At 43.5% G+C, this 17,502-nt stretch overlaps 1 protein-coding gene and 1 long non-coding RNA gene across 7 annotated transcripts in view; one reads left to right on the forward strand and one right to left on the reverse strand.

Annotated features, from left to right (window-relative positions):
• The first annotated feature begins 1,109 nt into the window (after positions 1 to 1,109).
• On the forward strand, positions 1,110 to 5,899 carry LOC118313847. The gene is made up of 3 exons (XR_004794534.2): positions 1,110 to 1,663; positions 2,327 to 2,811; positions 3,357 to 5,899. It is a non-coding gene; the product is annotated as an uncharacterized LOC118313847 (long non-coding RNA).
• A 6,207-nt stretch (positions 5,900 to 12,106) lies between these two features.
• LOC118314520 overlaps positions 12,107 to 17,502 on the reverse strand; it is a 206,912-nt gene continuing 201,516 nt past the window's right edge. For 3 of the 6 annotated variants that reach the window (XR_007030193.1, XM_047329319.1, XM_047329322.1), the window contains 2 exons: positions 12,927 to 13,020; positions 12,107 to 12,539 (listed from right to left, as the gene is read on the reverse strand). Coding sequence is in view for 3 of the 6 variants with exons in the window: in XM_047329319.1 (XP_047185275.1) it covers positions 12,427 to 12,539; positions 12,927 to 13,020 (207 nt within the window). In the remaining 3 variants the exon portion in view is untranslated. The remainder of the gene's footprint in view (positions 12,540 to 12,926; positions 13,021 to 17,502) is intronic. The other 3 variants (XR_007030191.1, XR_007030192.1, XM_047329320.1) reach the window with 1 other exon arrangement.

Raw genomic sequence — 17,502 nt, forward strand, 5'->3', positions numbered from 1 at the left:
AGGACACGCCAAAATCTATTCGTTTCACTCCGAGGGCCTCACACAGGTGGTTCGCCAGCATTAAATTCTCTGGCTCCAGGTCACAGTGAACAACACCAGAGACCTTCAGGGCGTCAAAGTCTGTTAGTAACTGCAGAGACAAATGACACAGACGGATAAAGAAACCATTGACCAGGGTGCTGGAACGGATCAAGAAGAAATGCGGTTAAATTACTTTATTATGTAACTCCTTAATCAGCTGGCAGAGTTTAGCGCCAATACCTGGTGATATGTTGATCAAAGCCACATGGTCTTTACCTGGAGGGCTATTAGTTTGTATCTCACTGCGAGACAGTGGCGTCCTGTGTCGTTCTGTGAACAGTTGAAAAAGATTCATGTTCAGCATTTCACACATGGCCAGATACTATGTCCTTTGTGTTCAAGCTTCTCGTAGAGCTGCACCATTTTTCGTCTTCACGTGACTCAAGTGCTGTCACACGCTCAAGCATTTTGTTTCTGTGGAGAAAGAAATACACTACAGGTTCTGTAGGTGACACAGCGTGGTATCAGCAGCCAATTTCATAAACTAAATACAAGCAGGAGAATGTAAAATAATCGATTTCAAAAAACAGATTCACTTTAAAAATGTACTAAACAGAAACATGGGGGGGGGGGCATCATAAATTTGACTCACAATGAAAGTTTCTGATTAAACATACACACTGCCATAGGATAAAATGTGTATGTAAGATAAGGTAAGATAAGATATACCTTTATTCGTCCCACAATGGGGAAATCTGGGCACTACAGCAGCAAAGTGGACAGAAGAATTTAAAAAGCAATTTAAAAAAGCAATAGGTATATACAAAATATAAACTATAAAAAGATATATGAATCCCATCTACAGAGCAGTAGCAATGGCTGCACATGGAGAATAAATAGAATAGTTTGTTAATCACTATTACCAGTGATTATTTGTGGTGGTTGAGTCCTGTGTGTGTGTGTGTGTGTGTGTGTGTGTTCTATTGAGAGCAGTGCTGGTCGAGAAACCACTGTATCTTGAGAAACCAGGGGGTCATTTAATTTAATAAGTACAAAAAAAGAAAGAAAGAAAAGTGAGCCATGTTACAGTATGTTCCTTTAAGTGGAACAACAGCAGACCGCCGTGGTGTTGTTTGCTTTGGAGGTGGTCTGCTGGTGGCGTCGACGCCTGCAGGCGGTCCCCTCCTCTGTTGCCCAGGAAACACGGATGGTGGATGAAGGGCGCGCATACAAAAGAGCGAATAAACCTGTGGCGGCGGCAGCTGGGGAGCGACACCACCGATTCCCTCCAGCTCATGTGCAGCCTCGCCGGGGTTGAAAACGTCGCCGTGCTCTCAAGTGCCCTCCACCCATCTTCTTTGTGTCGGGGCTCTCCGTCTCCACTTGGTGCCGTCTCCTTTCCTCTAAACCGGACTCCCGTCAGTGCGCAGCTGTGGTTGGCACACCCGCATCTGCTGCCGTGGGCCGGCCCGTCGTCGACGCCCGGCCAGGAGGCGAGCAGCCTCTCACCGCGGGTCCTGGGCAGCATCTCATCTCGGGCAGCAGCATGGGGACGAACAGGAGAGGAAGCAGAAGATGGGATCTCTCCTCTCGCACCGTGTGATGCTGCAGGCCAGGTGCGCGAGGAATCTGGAAACCACTGGTAGGAGAGAAACCACACAAAAAAGAGGACCATACGGTTCCTATCATAATGATTCTCCTCTTCTTTGACATTCGACGTGTTTTATTGAGCGTATCGAACTATTTCATATTGGGAGGGGTTTCTGTTCCCTGATTGGATAAACATGGTCTCATTTAATATCCCGCACCAGGGGGCCGAGTGTGAAGAGAATGACTCGCCTCAATCTGACATCCTTGCAGTGTTTATGAATATCAACATGCTTATGTTTTATTATCGAAAAAAATACAATTTACTATTCGTTTAACCTCGGACAAGATGTTGCTGTAGGCTACAGTATCGCCTATATGGGCTTCAGATAGACAGTGTAGCCTATAGCCTGGGCTGCAGCCGCTGTAACCGACTTTTGCAGCCCTTGGCCCAAAGTCATGTCCAGCTAATGTGACTCCAGCCTTAGCCGTGGTCTAAGGTTCTGACTGTATGTATGTATTTATATTATTGTTAGGTCTATAGGTTAATATGAGGCAAAGTGGGCCATGATGTACCAAATAAATGAATGTAAAAACATAGTCGCTGAATTGTAGATCTTGTTTCAGATATAAAATGATCCACAAACTCATTCAGTACGCTCTCATTCATATTCCGGTAACCTTGGATGGATGGACTTCGTCCGGTTTTCACCTGCAGATCTGCTGACATGTCGCCATTCAGGACACTGGGAGGATCCAGATGGGAACCAACAGCAAGACAGGTTATGTGTACAGGCTGCATTACCTTCATTCACATGAGGGGGGCTTCATTTTCACAGGCACACAATATCACAAGGAGAAATGAATAGCAATGCTCCGTCAGTGAGATGACTGAGATCAATGAAGCCCATTTCAAGTGACACCGATCTTTTAGTATGGGATGTATTTCATTCTCCTTTGCCTCAAAGTAAAAAAAAACAACAAAAAAAAAACAGTAAGGAGAAACAATGGAATGAAAGAACAGGCATTCCCTGGGGTATCTTGGGAGGGCAGTTGGGTTGCATCCCACTTTTCTGCTGCTTTGTGTTGTGTGTTCTTCTCCAGTTACACTGATGAAAAGGCGAATCGGGGCTCGCACCGGACCTCATTGTAAACCTGCCGGCATTGCGCCATCTCCCTCTGCTGTACTGCCACCAAAGGCTGGTAAATGATCTCTCAGTATATACATATATATATATATATACACACCACTGTGACTCCACGTTATATAAGGTCTGGATGAATATAAACTGTAGAGCCCATTTCTATGGAATCTTTAGCCCACATGTAGTGTGTCCCTGTGTATGTGTGTTAAGCCCCGGCGCTGGCTCAGAGTGCAGATAAATGGCGAACAGATGGAACATGAGAGATTAGTTACGTGTTAAATCGCTGCCATATTTTCTGCTATATGCCACTCTCCTTTCCAGGATTATGGCTAAGAGGGGAGATAAACCGACCTAAAAGTGTAGACCATGACCAAATCTGATTAACATAATCTACTCTTCAGATTCATTTATTCAACATTATGCAGGATTATCCTGTAAAAAAAAAAATAAAAAAATGCTTTTTTGCATATCTTTCAGACTGCAACAAAAATATGTCTTAAAAGCAAAAGTAGTCAACAGGAATGTGGCTCACATCATCATTCACTTCCCTTCCATTTTGACTTCCTTTTGGCTGTAACAGCTGTCATGTCGTTTCTCCCACAGTGATTGATGCGCGACGCCATTACCGCTCTCCTGTACCTTCGGAGGGAGAGAGGATCCATGTTGGACTGGAGAGAGGATCTCGGCTGCCCTGCGTGTGTGTCGGTGAAAGGAGCTCTGAGGAGTTGAAGCACGCCACTGGCCTCTCGGCAGGCAGTGTGCGCATGGTCAGATTGGGCAGGGCGGTATTTCGTATATATTTTGAGCGAAAAATAATTCGCTGCAGTGTTCTTTTTTTTTTGTCAACCTCAAACGCGTGTACTTAGCCCCCTTACCGTGAGTAATACCAATACAGCTTCATCCGCCCCCACTCTCACTTTTGGCCGATCAAACCCACTGACGCTGCAGCCATGGAACACGCCACGCTTGCGTTCTGCAGCTGCTGTGTGCGGTGACCTCCTCGCGCGGTTGCCTTGGTGACGCTGTCTAACACTGTAGTCACTTCTCCCATGCAGAAGACACTTGACATTGCTGTCTTGGGCGTTAACGTCTCAACAAAGCGAGCATGTGTCTGTGCCAGCCCCATGAGTGGAAAGCTATAAATATTTTTAAGAAAAAGAAGAGAGAAAAAAAAATGTGTGATGATGGTTTTCACATATTTCAAGTGTAATTCGCACAGTATGTTTTTGTTTGTCTTAAATCCTCTTAATATGGGTTTGATACCAACTATTTAAATGTATTATCAACAGTACATACTCTTTTTACTGTCATGGATGGGTGTGTTTGTGTGTCTGTCTGCGTGAGTGAGTGCACTGTTTGTGCATGTGCCCTACTTCTCTCTGTGTGTTTGTGTTCATTTCCATAAACGTGCATGAGTACTCTGCTTCTGATAGAAACTTGTTTGTACTGGGCCCGAGGCTATCAACTGCTTTACAGTGATTTTTTTTGTCTTCTCATCACTGGAAACTTTTTTAAATGCCTGAAGATCTTCTTCTAGCCACTGGATGTAACAGAAAAGGGATCAAAAAAATATTTACAAATGATTCTTAGCATTTGTTACAACTACACCGGAGTACCGGCGATTGTGATTTAGATAATCATAAGAATGGTGCTGGAAATTAATGGTGTGTAGTTTTCTAAATGATGCCAGCTGGCATCGATTTAATGGTTTTGATGCTTACAGCCCCCTCATCTGATACTTAAGCAAATTACATCAAATGCTAATAATTATGTGCAAATAGCTTTTTGTTTTACCCAGGTCTGGACTGTACTAACAGTATCTCACTAATATCTAACAGTACTAATGTCTGCTAACAGTCGGATGATTACTAACCTGTACTGTGAATGCTGATGGCTGGCCTGGTTCTCCCTAACCCACCGACTAACCCTCTGCTTGATGCACACACTCCTCTCTCAACATCCTGCAATCCTTCTACAGATGACCTCCCCGAGATTGGTCTTTGAAGAAAAAAAATAAATAAAAAATTTAGCGCGTCAAGAAGGCTTTCAGGACTTGGGAAGGGAAATGTTATTAACCACAAGACGAAAAAAGAGGAGCGGGCGCAGCGGCTAATATGAAACTGGGTTGACCACACACTTGGAACAGAATCCGCACCAACCTGATTCTGACCCCGATGCCAAATGATTTTACAGCACTGTGTCACACTCCACAGGCTGAATTCAAATATCAGGAGACCATGTTTTGTGTCTGTGTGGTCAACCTGTGCAGGTGAGTGCCTGGCTTGTTGTCACAAGCCAAGCGAACGGCTCCACTACTAACTCCTTATGGTGTTGATACTAACAATGGGGAGGCTGGATCAGGCCCCGCCCGTGGCTCTTACTAACAACTCTGCTCTCTCTGACTGACGCACTCTTTCGGTCCCGATGTCTCTTTCCTTTTTTTTTGAATTAGACCAGAACATACCTCGTAGCGCCAGTGACGTGCGTTCGATCGCATTGCATGGAAGCTTCATCCGAAACATCCTCTTGTGTCATGAGCAAGTGCTTTTTACCGGAGAGCCGTGCTACGGAGAACAACTCAAGTCCTAAATGATTAAGCTAAAGACGTTTTCCTCTCATGATGAGCTACTAACATCACCCGAAGTTCAATTAACAGTTACTAACATGAAGAGCTTCTGATAGCTCTCTGCAAACTAACAAACTAACCCACTAATAAACTACTAATCTAACGAGAAACGAACTAAATCACTAACTGTGTTGCGTGGCAGAATTGGTGAAGCACCCTGATTTTGATTCTTCATATTTGATCAATTCATGACAGTGTTGAGTGCGCGTGTGTGCGTGTGTGTGTGTGCGTGCGTGCACGAGACAGAGTGTTTGTACAGAGTGTGACGTGATAGTGACCGCCATATTCATATCTATATGTATCCACAGTTAATTATTCAGCTGAGGTGAGCACCAGGACACTTCTAAAACCTTGAGCCTCTCAAACACTGAACTGTGTGGACGTATAAAGCATGTTGAGAAAAATAATTTAAATGTAAACAGCTATTTGAAAAACAACAACTATATTGCTAATTTATGAGTTGTCTTTACTGTATACTTTTGTAATAAACACATGAATAAAACATGTTTTTTGAATCAAATTGTCTCTATTTACATGTAAAATTCCAGCTACAGAGACAAAGACAGGAGGTCCCACGCAGTCAAGCATTCAACAAGAACACAAAGATAAGAAAAGGTGAAGTTAAAGTTCTGCAACCAGCCAGGAAATTATAAGGTGTTTTTATTTCTATGAAGAGCCAACTCCAGGGGAGCTATTATCCTAAATAACATTTTCACTCACTTGATTACTGTTTTTGGACTGAAATATAATTACACACACACACACACACACACACACACACTCAGAGATGAAATTGGCTTGTTTTGGAGCCTAACCTATTCTCAAATTCAAGTGATACTTTCATACTGAAAACAGGCATTATGTCATTTCTTTTCGTAAAAATGTGTAGTTTATACATTTTTATCTCTGAACCAATTGGGTTTAGTACTGAACTTATGATTTTCCCATTCTGTCCTTTCTGAAATAGACACATATTTAGAGAAATTCAAATCAATAAAAAATCAATTTACAAACCCACAGAATCTGTGTAGTATGACAGAGCAGATTTGAGGGTTTTCTTTAAGCTTCGCAACAAAGGGATTTATTCATGTCAGAAGTGATACAGCTTTATCTCCATGTGTTAACTCTGATTTAATATGTACAAACTTTTCAAAAATAGCAATGCAGTCCTGCTATGCTGCTACATCGATAGGAGGATTTAAGATTTTTCATTGATGCAGTGTTACAGCAGGGGGCAGCAACTCATTAGGTTAGAGAATTGGATATTTCTGGTGCAAGTTTAACTTCCTCCACTTGCTTACAGGATTTTCTGCAGCAGCTGGACAAATGTTTGTAATGGTGATTTCATACTATCACTTTATTTTGATGATACATTCTATATATTTACTGTAAGTGGTTTGAACTACCCATTTCTGAATCCCTTTAAAATACGTGTTAAGCAATGATTGTTCTTTCCTTAAATGTAATTGTCCTTCAAAATAAAAGTGTGACACATGGTTAAATCCGGTCTGTTGTTTGTTGAGGTACAAGGGTCAAAGGTCATTACTCTGTATATTCTGAGCGATCACAAGCTATGCAGACAGGGGCAGTGTCCAATAACATGAGAGCCACTAGAGTGTTTCCCAGTTTGGACAGACATGACCAATCTAACTTACTTATTCAACGTTATGTTTTTAACACGCTACACATCTAATAAATAATTCAGATTTTCTGGCTGATGCACTTCAACTAAATGCCATACATGTTTATATGTGTGTGTGTGTGTGTGTGTGTGACAGACACAGAAAGAAAGACAGAGGCGCTGTTCAGCAGATTAAACCCCTAACCCACCCCCCCCTTTCATCCCAGCGTCCTCCTCCCATGCTTGTGTCAGACAGTGGAGGGTCTGCTCTGCCCCTCATTTGAGCCCAATGTGATCCAGATGAGGGGGGGTTCCAAAGGTAGGAGCAGCGGGGCCTGGGGTCTTCATGGGTCAGCTGTAATTCACCACAGAGCTCAGAGAGCAGAGTCTTAACACCCACAAAACTCTGCACAGAACAGTGAGGCTCCACTTAAAGTCTTAGATGTCACACAAACTCCAGTTCAGGGGCAAGTATGTTGGGATGAAAAACATTAATCGGCTTCATGATGATGTTCTCTAGTGAATGGTTAGTTTTGAAAACACATCGATGCTCGAAATGACTTGGACTTGGATACCACAGAGATATTCGTGGCCCAGAGAGAGAGAAAGAGAGAGAGAGTCATAGAGATAAAAAAAAAAAAATGTGGCTGATCAAGAAATAAATCCACAATAACACAATCGTTTCTGAATTTCTAGAGATTATACCATTCATATTTTTTCATTTTAGTCTTTCCTTGATTTAAACCAGGAATCTCTGAGCACAGTTCACGTGTGCATGTGTGTGTCTGTGTCTGTCTGTGTTTATATGGGTGATCCAGCTCTCTGTAACCAGAGCCTCCATCACAGGGAGGATGTCTGCTGGAATAACAGCTCACTGCCTCCAATGGAATTTGTCTGTAAGCTGTAAAAGATGGCGAGGGAGAAAAAGAAAAAAGCGAAGCCTGGGAAGTATTTCTCTCTGTGGCGGTGTAATCAGCAGTGCTCGGCCCTGTAGAGTTTAATATAGTAAATCCGCTCAAAGGCAGTTCAAGGGCTGACTAGAGATTGCTCTCTTTGCAGGTACGTGTTTTTTCTATCTGTGTCTCTGCTCGTAGTTCCGATGAAGGCGTGAGACCATGACACGTTTGAGATTCTCTATTTTTCGGGCACAGCTCTTATTTTGGTCTGCTGTATGTTCAGCGCTGTCAAACGTATCTTACAAGCTTATACGATACATATATATATATACATATATATATATATATGTATATATATATATTTGCAAATACACATAAACCAATATGATTTAGTGGTGAGATCCTTTATTTCTAATGAAGAGGGAGTGCACCAGACAAATGATACAAAACGCATCCTTGCGAAATGCCGACTGCAAGCACCTTCACACACTCCACTGAAACAACCGGCCCAAAAAGTGCTGAAATAATAAAGTGCTAGAGATGCACATCACAAAACATGTGGTATACCAAAAGTCGTGAGTCACCTCTAGCATACGCCACGGAATGTGTTCGGTCATAAAAAAAATGTGACAATGATAATACTGATATGTTTTTCCAGTTTAAAAATCCAAGTTACCAACAAAACAAAGTAGTAGTGTTTCATTTTCATCTTAGAAAAAATGATATGTTTCATATTTCTTTATGTATCGTAAAATTAGCCCTTGCAATCCACTACATAACACACACGCGCAGAGCTTAAGGCTTGTGGACGGCACTCGTATTATTTTGGGCCCCAGTACAAGTATGGGAGAGCAGGAACGAAAGTGGAGAGCGGCAGAATTTGGGTCAGGGGTTGCAGGTCTTTAAATGTACAATAGGGGCTTTAACACAAGGGCAGGGGGAGTTCACGAAAATGGCTTGCAGACTTTTAAAACATTCAAAGTCGAGGGAAATGTAACCAGTCTCGGCGAACAGGACAATCTTTGTTTCGTCAAGATGCAGGTTCCTCAGACCAACCAAAGACCCAGGGACTGACCCCAACTCTTCAGAACGACAAAACATTATGTGGTTCAAGTGTTTTGGAAAATCTGACGGCACAGACTCTTGCTCTGCCTTATGCTGATGAAAATTTACTTGCGTAGTTGCAGCAGAGTTTTGTGGAATATTATACTATGGCTACTTTCTTCTCCGCTGATTCTTCTTCTAGACTTTGAAATCATCTCCCATTAAACCATTCAACACATGATCTGCTTCCATTAAACTATGTGACACATGATCTACCTGGTCGCACCATTCTCTCCTCCCTTCCAAGTCATTCTTCCAAACAGTAAGTCCTGTTAATAGTGTGAAAATTGTGATATTAAGTCGGAGACCCGGTGCTCCCTAAATGTCTTTCTTTCCCCCGCCTGCAGCCAACATTCAGAGACCAGATAAGCGGACGGTCGGAGAGGACCAATCTGTCCTGCTCGATGGTAAATGATGGACAGTAATTAAAAGTTAGCTAATAACCTCTTCACACCTGACATTTCAACAGGGAGGTCCTGGACACCATTATCTACATATAGATTAAACAGTATAATTGGCAGGGAGATAGGGTTAGGAGGATCGCGAAAGGAAACGGAGAGAGGGGGAGAGAGAGAGAGAGAAAAAAAAAAAAGGCCAGGCCATTGCCAAACCATTAAGCGGAATGTCTGAGTGACACTCTGATTTTGCTCCTCTTGCTAATGCGACAGGAATTGAGCTGAACTAAAACGCTAAATGAATGAAGCCTATCTCGGCATGGTTATTACCAGGGCAAACATCGGCCATGGAAAATAGCTTTAATTTCATAATAATTGCTAGATGGACGTGACTCGTTAGACACGGTAAAAAAAAAGGGGGGGGGGGGCAGCGAGGGAGGAGGATGAGGAGAAACTCGTCCGAGGATGAATAGTGTTAGTTGGGCTGCATCATTTGTGCTCCCACACACTGCAATTTACACAAAGTCATTGAGAAGTTACACTGTGGACTGAGGGGATAGACATGGAGGGAACAAGATGCACTGTCATTAGCACTGTGGCAGTACGACATACTCCCTTTAGGACCAACACGCTCACTCGATTTAGCACTTTCATAGTTCCCACAGGTTTGTTCCCAACACAAATGTCCTCACACACATACAGTGCATCATTAAATTCAGTTCCTCATGACTATACTAATGAATGTGCTGTTCAGTTTAAGAGGTACTCACTTTCCAGAGGACTGTGGAAACTGCTGTCACGATGAGATGATTGATACCACACCCAAGGTACAGCCGGCTTATATAAAAGTGGCCGAAGCCATTGCCGAAGTGCCTAACACCTGTATTCTCTCAAATAAGCAGCAGAGGGCGACTCCACTCGTGGCAAAAAGAAGTCTGTTTCTATAGAAGCCAGTCTAGTTCTCACTTGATTTATAACGTCAGTAAACATTTTCCTGAGGAGTTTATGGTCTCAATTTCATGTGTGATTGACAGCTAGTACTGTCCAATAGGTGCAGGTCGCCGGTGTAGATGGACAAGCAGTGGATGAGCTCTCAGTCAGGCCCAACCCCCGGCTCATTCAAATAGGGTCACTTCCTTTTAAAAGAAACAAAACAAAAAGAAAAGATGGCGCTGGCCTTTCACGAACCAATGGGTGACGACACGGTGGGTTGCCACTTTACTGGAAGCAAAAGGGTCTGTCAAAATGTAACCGCACATATAAAGTTTGCTCCTGCTCCTCCCCCAGTTCACTGCTAAGCTGAGTTAACCACCTCTTGGCAGCCTCATATGTTACTATGGCATCTGAGTATGTTTTTGCTTCACACCCAGGCTCATTACTTTCCCAAAAGTATTTTAATGCAGACACGCCTTTGGATAGTATAATTGGTAAAGTGCTAGCATTTCTTCCAGATGTATTTATAGCTTGTGCAACACGATCTGAGGTTTTGTGTTCTGAAATTGATTCCAAAACAAAACTGAACCAGCCAAAATAAGGAATAGGCCAAGTTCAATGGATGCAAAGCCACAGACACTGACATGTCTTAACAGCAGAGGAAGGGAGGCTGTCCACACTTTCTGTCCCAAAGCGCTGATGTGCTGTTGCAAGTCCGTAGGAAGTGATGTGAAACTGTAGTTGAAGAGAACTTGCTGAAAAACTGCGATCTAGTCGTATTCACTTCCAATAAATCAAGTCGACAGTGAAAACTGACAAATAATGACAAAAGCATGCAAATGCATGCTTTTGTGGCTTGTGGCCACTAAAGCTATCAAACAGTTAATTGTTACCATAAAGCCTGTCAGGTCACTGCTGTGTGTTTCTCTGACTCTCATTATTGTTCAGTGATGAATATAAACCCCTCTCCACAGCTATAGGAGGGTAATTTAGTCAAATTTTGGACAGCTTTTGATTTTTGGTCTATTATTTTCACAGTCTGAAAGGGGGCAATTAACCTTCTACTCGACGCAATTGCTTTTTACCCAGTAGTTCTTCTTTATATTTTTCAGCACAGGCCATTCATTGAGGGATAATAGTTCTCCTCCACCCCCACCGCCCTACCCCGCCCAAAAAAAGGAGGGGGGGGGGGGGGGGGGGGGGGATATTTCAATTTCAGATATTTGCCACTTGACTAATATAAGAATCCTCTTCAATATCCCACAGTGTATTTCATGCTGGTCATCTTTGTACCTCAAAACACAGGCTGGTTCAATAATGAATGTGATTGGCTGGTTCGACATTACAAATAGTATGAACACCTCTGTTGCTGCTATTGATTTTGTATTTGGAGGATTTTAAAGATTATTATTGACGATGTAGTGAATTCATTACTTATGATCATCTGAGTTGATTGTTCAGAAATGTAACAATGTCATCAGCACCATGTAAGTCCCTTAATATAATCAGCATGTCAACAGTCTGTACTCAAAGGCTTGAAAAAGACTCTTTGACTCCTTCTCTTGCTCCTATAAAACTGATGACTGATTCTACATGATCACATATATCAAACATATAACTATAATTATTAAGTGTTAACACATTAGTGTGACTGATTCCTAAGTCAAAGAAAATTGCAAGACACTCTACCCGTTGAATTGCACTTCTTCAGTCAGCATAAAATATAGTGCTGTTAGATAGTCCACAATCAATTTTTTTAAGGATGGCTTTCACGCAGAAAGGTGTATTCATTTTAATTCAAATGACTATTAATTGTCTTGATTCACTCAACATTTATAATTATGCCATTTTTTTTGAATAGGAACTCTTTAAAAGCAGTGGAGATGTTTTCCTAAATTTATGAGTAACCTTTTTCATTGCATGCATTATTGGCTAAATTAATAATATACTTTTTTCCAAATTTTACAGTGGCTGTTTGAAACTTGGCAATTCAAACATTTGCTAGAGATTTTTCGATTAAGTTTCCACCAGTTCAGGATGGGAGAAATATGTAGTGATGGTGGAGTTACACTCTCCACCACTAGATGTCCCTCTTGCTTTAGTCTGGAGGCCGCTGTGTTGGAATTGGAGTGTGTGTATCTGAGCCATCTGTCCATGACTTGTCTCTCCAGACCTTGGGTTCATCCATCACTTCCAGAGGTGCAAGTCTCTCTGAAACCAAACAAGAAAACATTTCTTTATTCCTCTGCTCCGTCTGTCCTCTCAGCTCTTTCCTCTTACACTCTCCACACTCTCTTTCGGTCGCGTTCCCGCCGTCTGCCTCTTTCAGTCGCTCTGCCTTCGATATAAGGATCACTTTACTGTTTATACAAGGGGATTGGTGTTGTTAACAGGTGTAAGGTAATGGGATCCCTACTGGCAGCCAGGCACGGAGAGGGTCGCACCCCTCCTCTTTTCCGACACTCACACCGGCGATACTCTTCTGATGGATTGCACCCACCATTCATCTAAATTATGTCACTGGCAATGAGCTATCAGTTCAATCTGGCCTAAACGAAGCACAGGGTTTGTTTCTGTTGACACTTCCTCAGCACTCACTTCTCCTCCTGATTACTGTCAGGGCCTGTAGGAGTTCCCAAGCTCGACCAAGCTCTGGGCCGGGTCCCCACTCCGCCACACAGCGTGCGCGGCCCTTTAAAAAAAAAAATACAACTAAAAAAACTCCCACTTTACAGCTGTTGAGAAAGGAAATGATGAAGACCTTGTATTTACACTCCGCAGTTTGCTGTTAAATGAAGACACATGATGAGCTGCTGTAGATTTACTACTTATCAGGTGAAACTTTACACATGGTGTGAATCAGCTCACCTTCATAGGAAAAATTGATTTCATCGCACAAGTCACCATGACCAAGTCTAGTTTACCATGACCGACAGATCCGTCCTGTGTGACGTGAAAGTTCAACTAGGCTAATATGACTGTTTGAACACAAAGGCGCTTCTTTGCTATTGCTGTTTTAATCAAATCCAGCCATTTTGGATCCTGGGTTCCTCTTCTCTCCCAGCCTTCTCGGAGCGTCCCCTCCTCCTCCTCCTCCTCCTCCTAGTGTTTAATTCCTTTTTCTCCTGGCGACCCTTAGAAATACTCGCAGCTGCATAACAGATGTTGAATATCCTTTTTCTTTCTCTCTCTCTCTCCAATATAACTCCCTGACGACCAAGACGATGACTGAATCCATAATTCCGACCACACAGCCAGTTTGACATACCAGTGAAACCATGATTGCCATACAGGCTGTGCCATCATCCACACTTCTTGCAGTGTCGCCTTTCTATTTTCTGCCCTTTTTTTTACCATTTTTGTTTCACTCGATTATTCTCTCAAATTTGCAGTTCGCCTGGAGGAATTCCTCCCGCCGCCAGTCAACGCTTTTGGAAAGGCGAGTACTGGGGGAGAGAGCAGACTGAGAGTGAGGAGGCCCCGAGTGCAAACAGTGAAGTTAGTCTCTGGTCGTTCTTCTCATTGAGTGAAATTATTCCGGGGGAAAGAGTTTGATTCATTGAGAAGATTCCTGAAGCTGATTATTTGACCTCGAGTCTTGAGGGCACACTCATCGTGTGAAGCTTGCTGATATGAAGTTAAGTCTGTATTTTCCTGATGGCGTTAGACGTCTTAACTAGATGTGGGTGGAGAATAACAAACAAGCAGACATTGAGAAAAGAGACAATAAAGAGAAGGTACCCACATTACACTGGCTTTGTGATTTGCTGGTTAATTGAGCCCATCTAACACATTTTTAGCTTGTTGTTTCAGATAAACAACCCAATAAATGTTGCCTAGATTACATTATTACAGTTGTAAAATGTACCCAGGAAATCAGCTCCTCTATAAAAAAAACAACTTGTGATCATGCCTCCCCCGGACTCATTGTTTTTTATTGAGTTCTTCACCCACAGGAGCCAAATATAGAACTAAAGGCCTGCTGATAGAAATAATATGCAATACTTAGTTTTGCGTCTACACTCCCAAACACTTTAAAATGCACATTTCGCCCATGCCTGACAGCGAGTTCACAAGACTTACGAAAGAAAGCCCTTTCACAACATTTGCGTCATTCCTTTCATGTCTAGACATTATGTTTTCTTTTTCTTCTGTTTTTTTTTCTTCTTCGACAAACTAAAAACCCTGCATCTGACAGGCTTGTGTGTCATCTCCTAAGAGAGAGGTACTTGACTGAAGTCAACGTGAAGACAGTACAAAGCTCCCACATTGGTCCATATTCATGAAGGTGTAGCTATTACTGACATATTTTCTTATGGGAACAAATCACCACTTGGGCGTGGAGAAGCTGCAGTGTGTAGACCACAGTCTCTGGAGCTTTGTCACATTCAGCTGATCTGAGTCCAGTCTTTGTGTCGTGTCTGTCGTCTGGGGAAGTACCCATGGACGGGACGGTTTGTTGGTCTCCTCCCTTGGCAGAGTCAGTGGGTGGACGGTGCGAGGGGGGAGGGGCTGCGAGAGCAGGGGCCGGGCTGACAGAAGTTGGGATGTGATGTGAAGATCAATGAGGTTTAAAAAGCCAAATAAAGTCAAAGAGAGCTGAAGAGAGAGCATCTGTTGTGTCTCCTGTTCTCAGCAGTTCGGCGTTTGGCCTCCAGTGTTTCAGAGTTCAACTCCACTCTGATGATCTATTTCTGGGAAGGGTGGAAAATGTCAAATTTTGGTCTGCCATACGCAGGCAAATCTCCTCTTTTGTAAGAAATTAAACACGCAATTCTCACTCTTCTTCTCGCAGCTGTAAAGACTACAAATTGTCACAGCCCCGCGACAGTAGAAGTATTACATCAGATAACCTCCGGAGAGGAGGCACACATTCGCAGTGAAAACTTTTTCTTTAATTAATCTTTTAGACTACCTCCGCATCATTTGAAGAACAACATTAAACAGACAAGCTGTAAAAGGGCAGAAAGTGTTCCAGCAATTAGCCAGCACCAATGTGTCATCCCGATTGCATTTTGAATGGTCAACGCGGTGTGATTTATGCACAAAGGATGACTATTTGTTGTGTTTGCTGACCGCCTACAAACACACGACCGTAACAATGGGTGCTATTGATCAGTTACACCGATTGTTTTTCTTGTGTTTGTTGAGAACATCGCTCTCTTTGCCGATACCCCCCACCCCCCTGCAGGACGACATTGAGCATGCGACGGGTTGCGCACACATGGGTGTGAGGTTTAGCAACAAGTCAATAACCGAAACACAGCAGAACAGTGAAGGTTGCAGGGGTGTTATATGCACGCAGACTGCAGAAAGTGTGTCTACCGGTGTGCTTTAGTGCTCTTGCATGGCAGGCGTCCGTAGTCTAGTTCCAGGGCCTAGGTATCCCTCCTCTACCTCATTAGCACTGATTTACGCCACAGCTAGGTGGAGGCAGGCAGGATGGACCTCCCACCTCCCCCCGCTGTTTGCACACACACACACACACACACGCACGCACATGCACGCACACACACGCACACGCACACGCACACACTGGCCCGTGCCACCCCCCCCCGCCCCCCTTTCCCTCCCTTTCCCTATCTCTCTCCTTCTCATTCTCCTGCCGTGCACAGACAATGGGGCCCTGGAGAATACCGGCTTGTGCTGAATTATTCAAATCAGCAGTGGCAGCAAGCCGGAGAGCAAAGGAGAGAGGCAAGGAGGTAAGGGGGAGAGAGAGAGAGAGAGACACACAGAGAGTATGATAGGAAGAGGATGTGGAGTGAGAGAGAAACAGTCAGAGGGAGAGAGAGCGCGAGATAGAGAGAAAGGCATTGTAGAAGTAGTGAATTTTGTCTCTGCATGCAAATAGCCTCTTGCTCCTCTTTCGCTCCCTCTCTAGTCACCCCCTGCCCTTCACTGCTTCATTAATACACATCTGTACCCCGGCCCTCCCATCCACCTCCTGCCTCTGCCTCCGCTCGCTCCGGGTGAGGAGGAGGAGAGAGACAGAGCAGTGGGGGAGGAGGAGGAGGAGGAGGAGGTGATGGTGGTGGGGGAGGGTGGGAGGTGGGCAGGCACACTCGACAGCAGCAGCACGCTGTTGGCAGGAGGAGAATGCGCCGGTAATTAGCCAGGGCCGGTACAGACGGAAAAAAAAGAAGAAGAAAAAAAGCCAAGAAGGAGAAAGGAAAAAGAGGAGGGAAAAAAAAAGAAGAAAAAAAAAGAGCAAAGCTCTGAAAACAAGTCTCCTGCCAGGCCGAACTCCCTAGAGGCGAGACCTGGACATGACGGTGTGCAGTCTGGGAACAAAGGAAGCAGAGGAGAGCTGGGGAAAAGACGGGAGGCTGAAGAGTGGGCCCATGACAGCACCTGCAGAGATGGAGAATGTGATTGTGTGTGCGTGTGTGTGTGCGTGTGTGTGTGCGGGAATGTAGGAGCTGTTTTCTTTTATTGTGTGCTTCATTGAAGGATGCTGTCAGATGTACAGATACCAGATGAATTTCTATACCTCACACTGTAGGGTAACGACTATGTTTATTTGCCTCTATACAAGAATAATCTCCTTGTAAAAATTACAAAGATATTCTGCTGTCAAGATCTGCTGTCAGAATCCCCCTCACCCCCACTGCTCGTCTGAATCCACTTCCCCACTCTGCTTCGCTGAGGCTGCACAGCTCATCAGATATTGAGACAAAAAGCCAAGTGAGGCCAAGGTTTACATCTGTTATTAGGCAAGCCATGAAGCATAAGTTAATTTATAATTCACAATAATCATCATCATAACATTCTCCCCAGCAACATAGCTGTTGAACGGGTTGCTAAGCAACATTATAATATATGAGTAATGGTGTATTGCGGAGCTGAAAACATTTGAAGAGGTGCTCGCTTTACAGCTGCTTCCATCATGACTCCAATAATCTCTGTGCACCGTAATTTATAGAAATGGGTAACGGACAGTTTAGCCTCGATAATGCCAGAATGGCAGGTGGCATCTCCGGAGGTCAGAGAGATGTGGTCTCCCTCAGTGAAGTGATATGAAAGAGGACTTTCTTGGCCTGGTGTCGCTGGAGATTAATGAACTTGATAAGTTACTAAAGAGACTCTGACCTGTCTTCACTAATTTACTAAAAGCCTCTAAATTTTACTGCTGACATCTTTTTTTAAATATACTTATACCTTAAAAATTAGA

The sequence above is a fragment of the Scophthalmus maximus genome, chromosome 19 (assembly GCF_022379125.1).
Source record: "Scophthalmus maximus strain ysfricsl-2021 chromosome 19, ASM2237912v1, whole genome shotgun sequence".
Lineage (NCBI taxonomy): Eukaryota > Metazoa > Chordata > Actinopteri > Pleuronectiformes > Scophthalmidae > Scophthalmus > Scophthalmus maximus.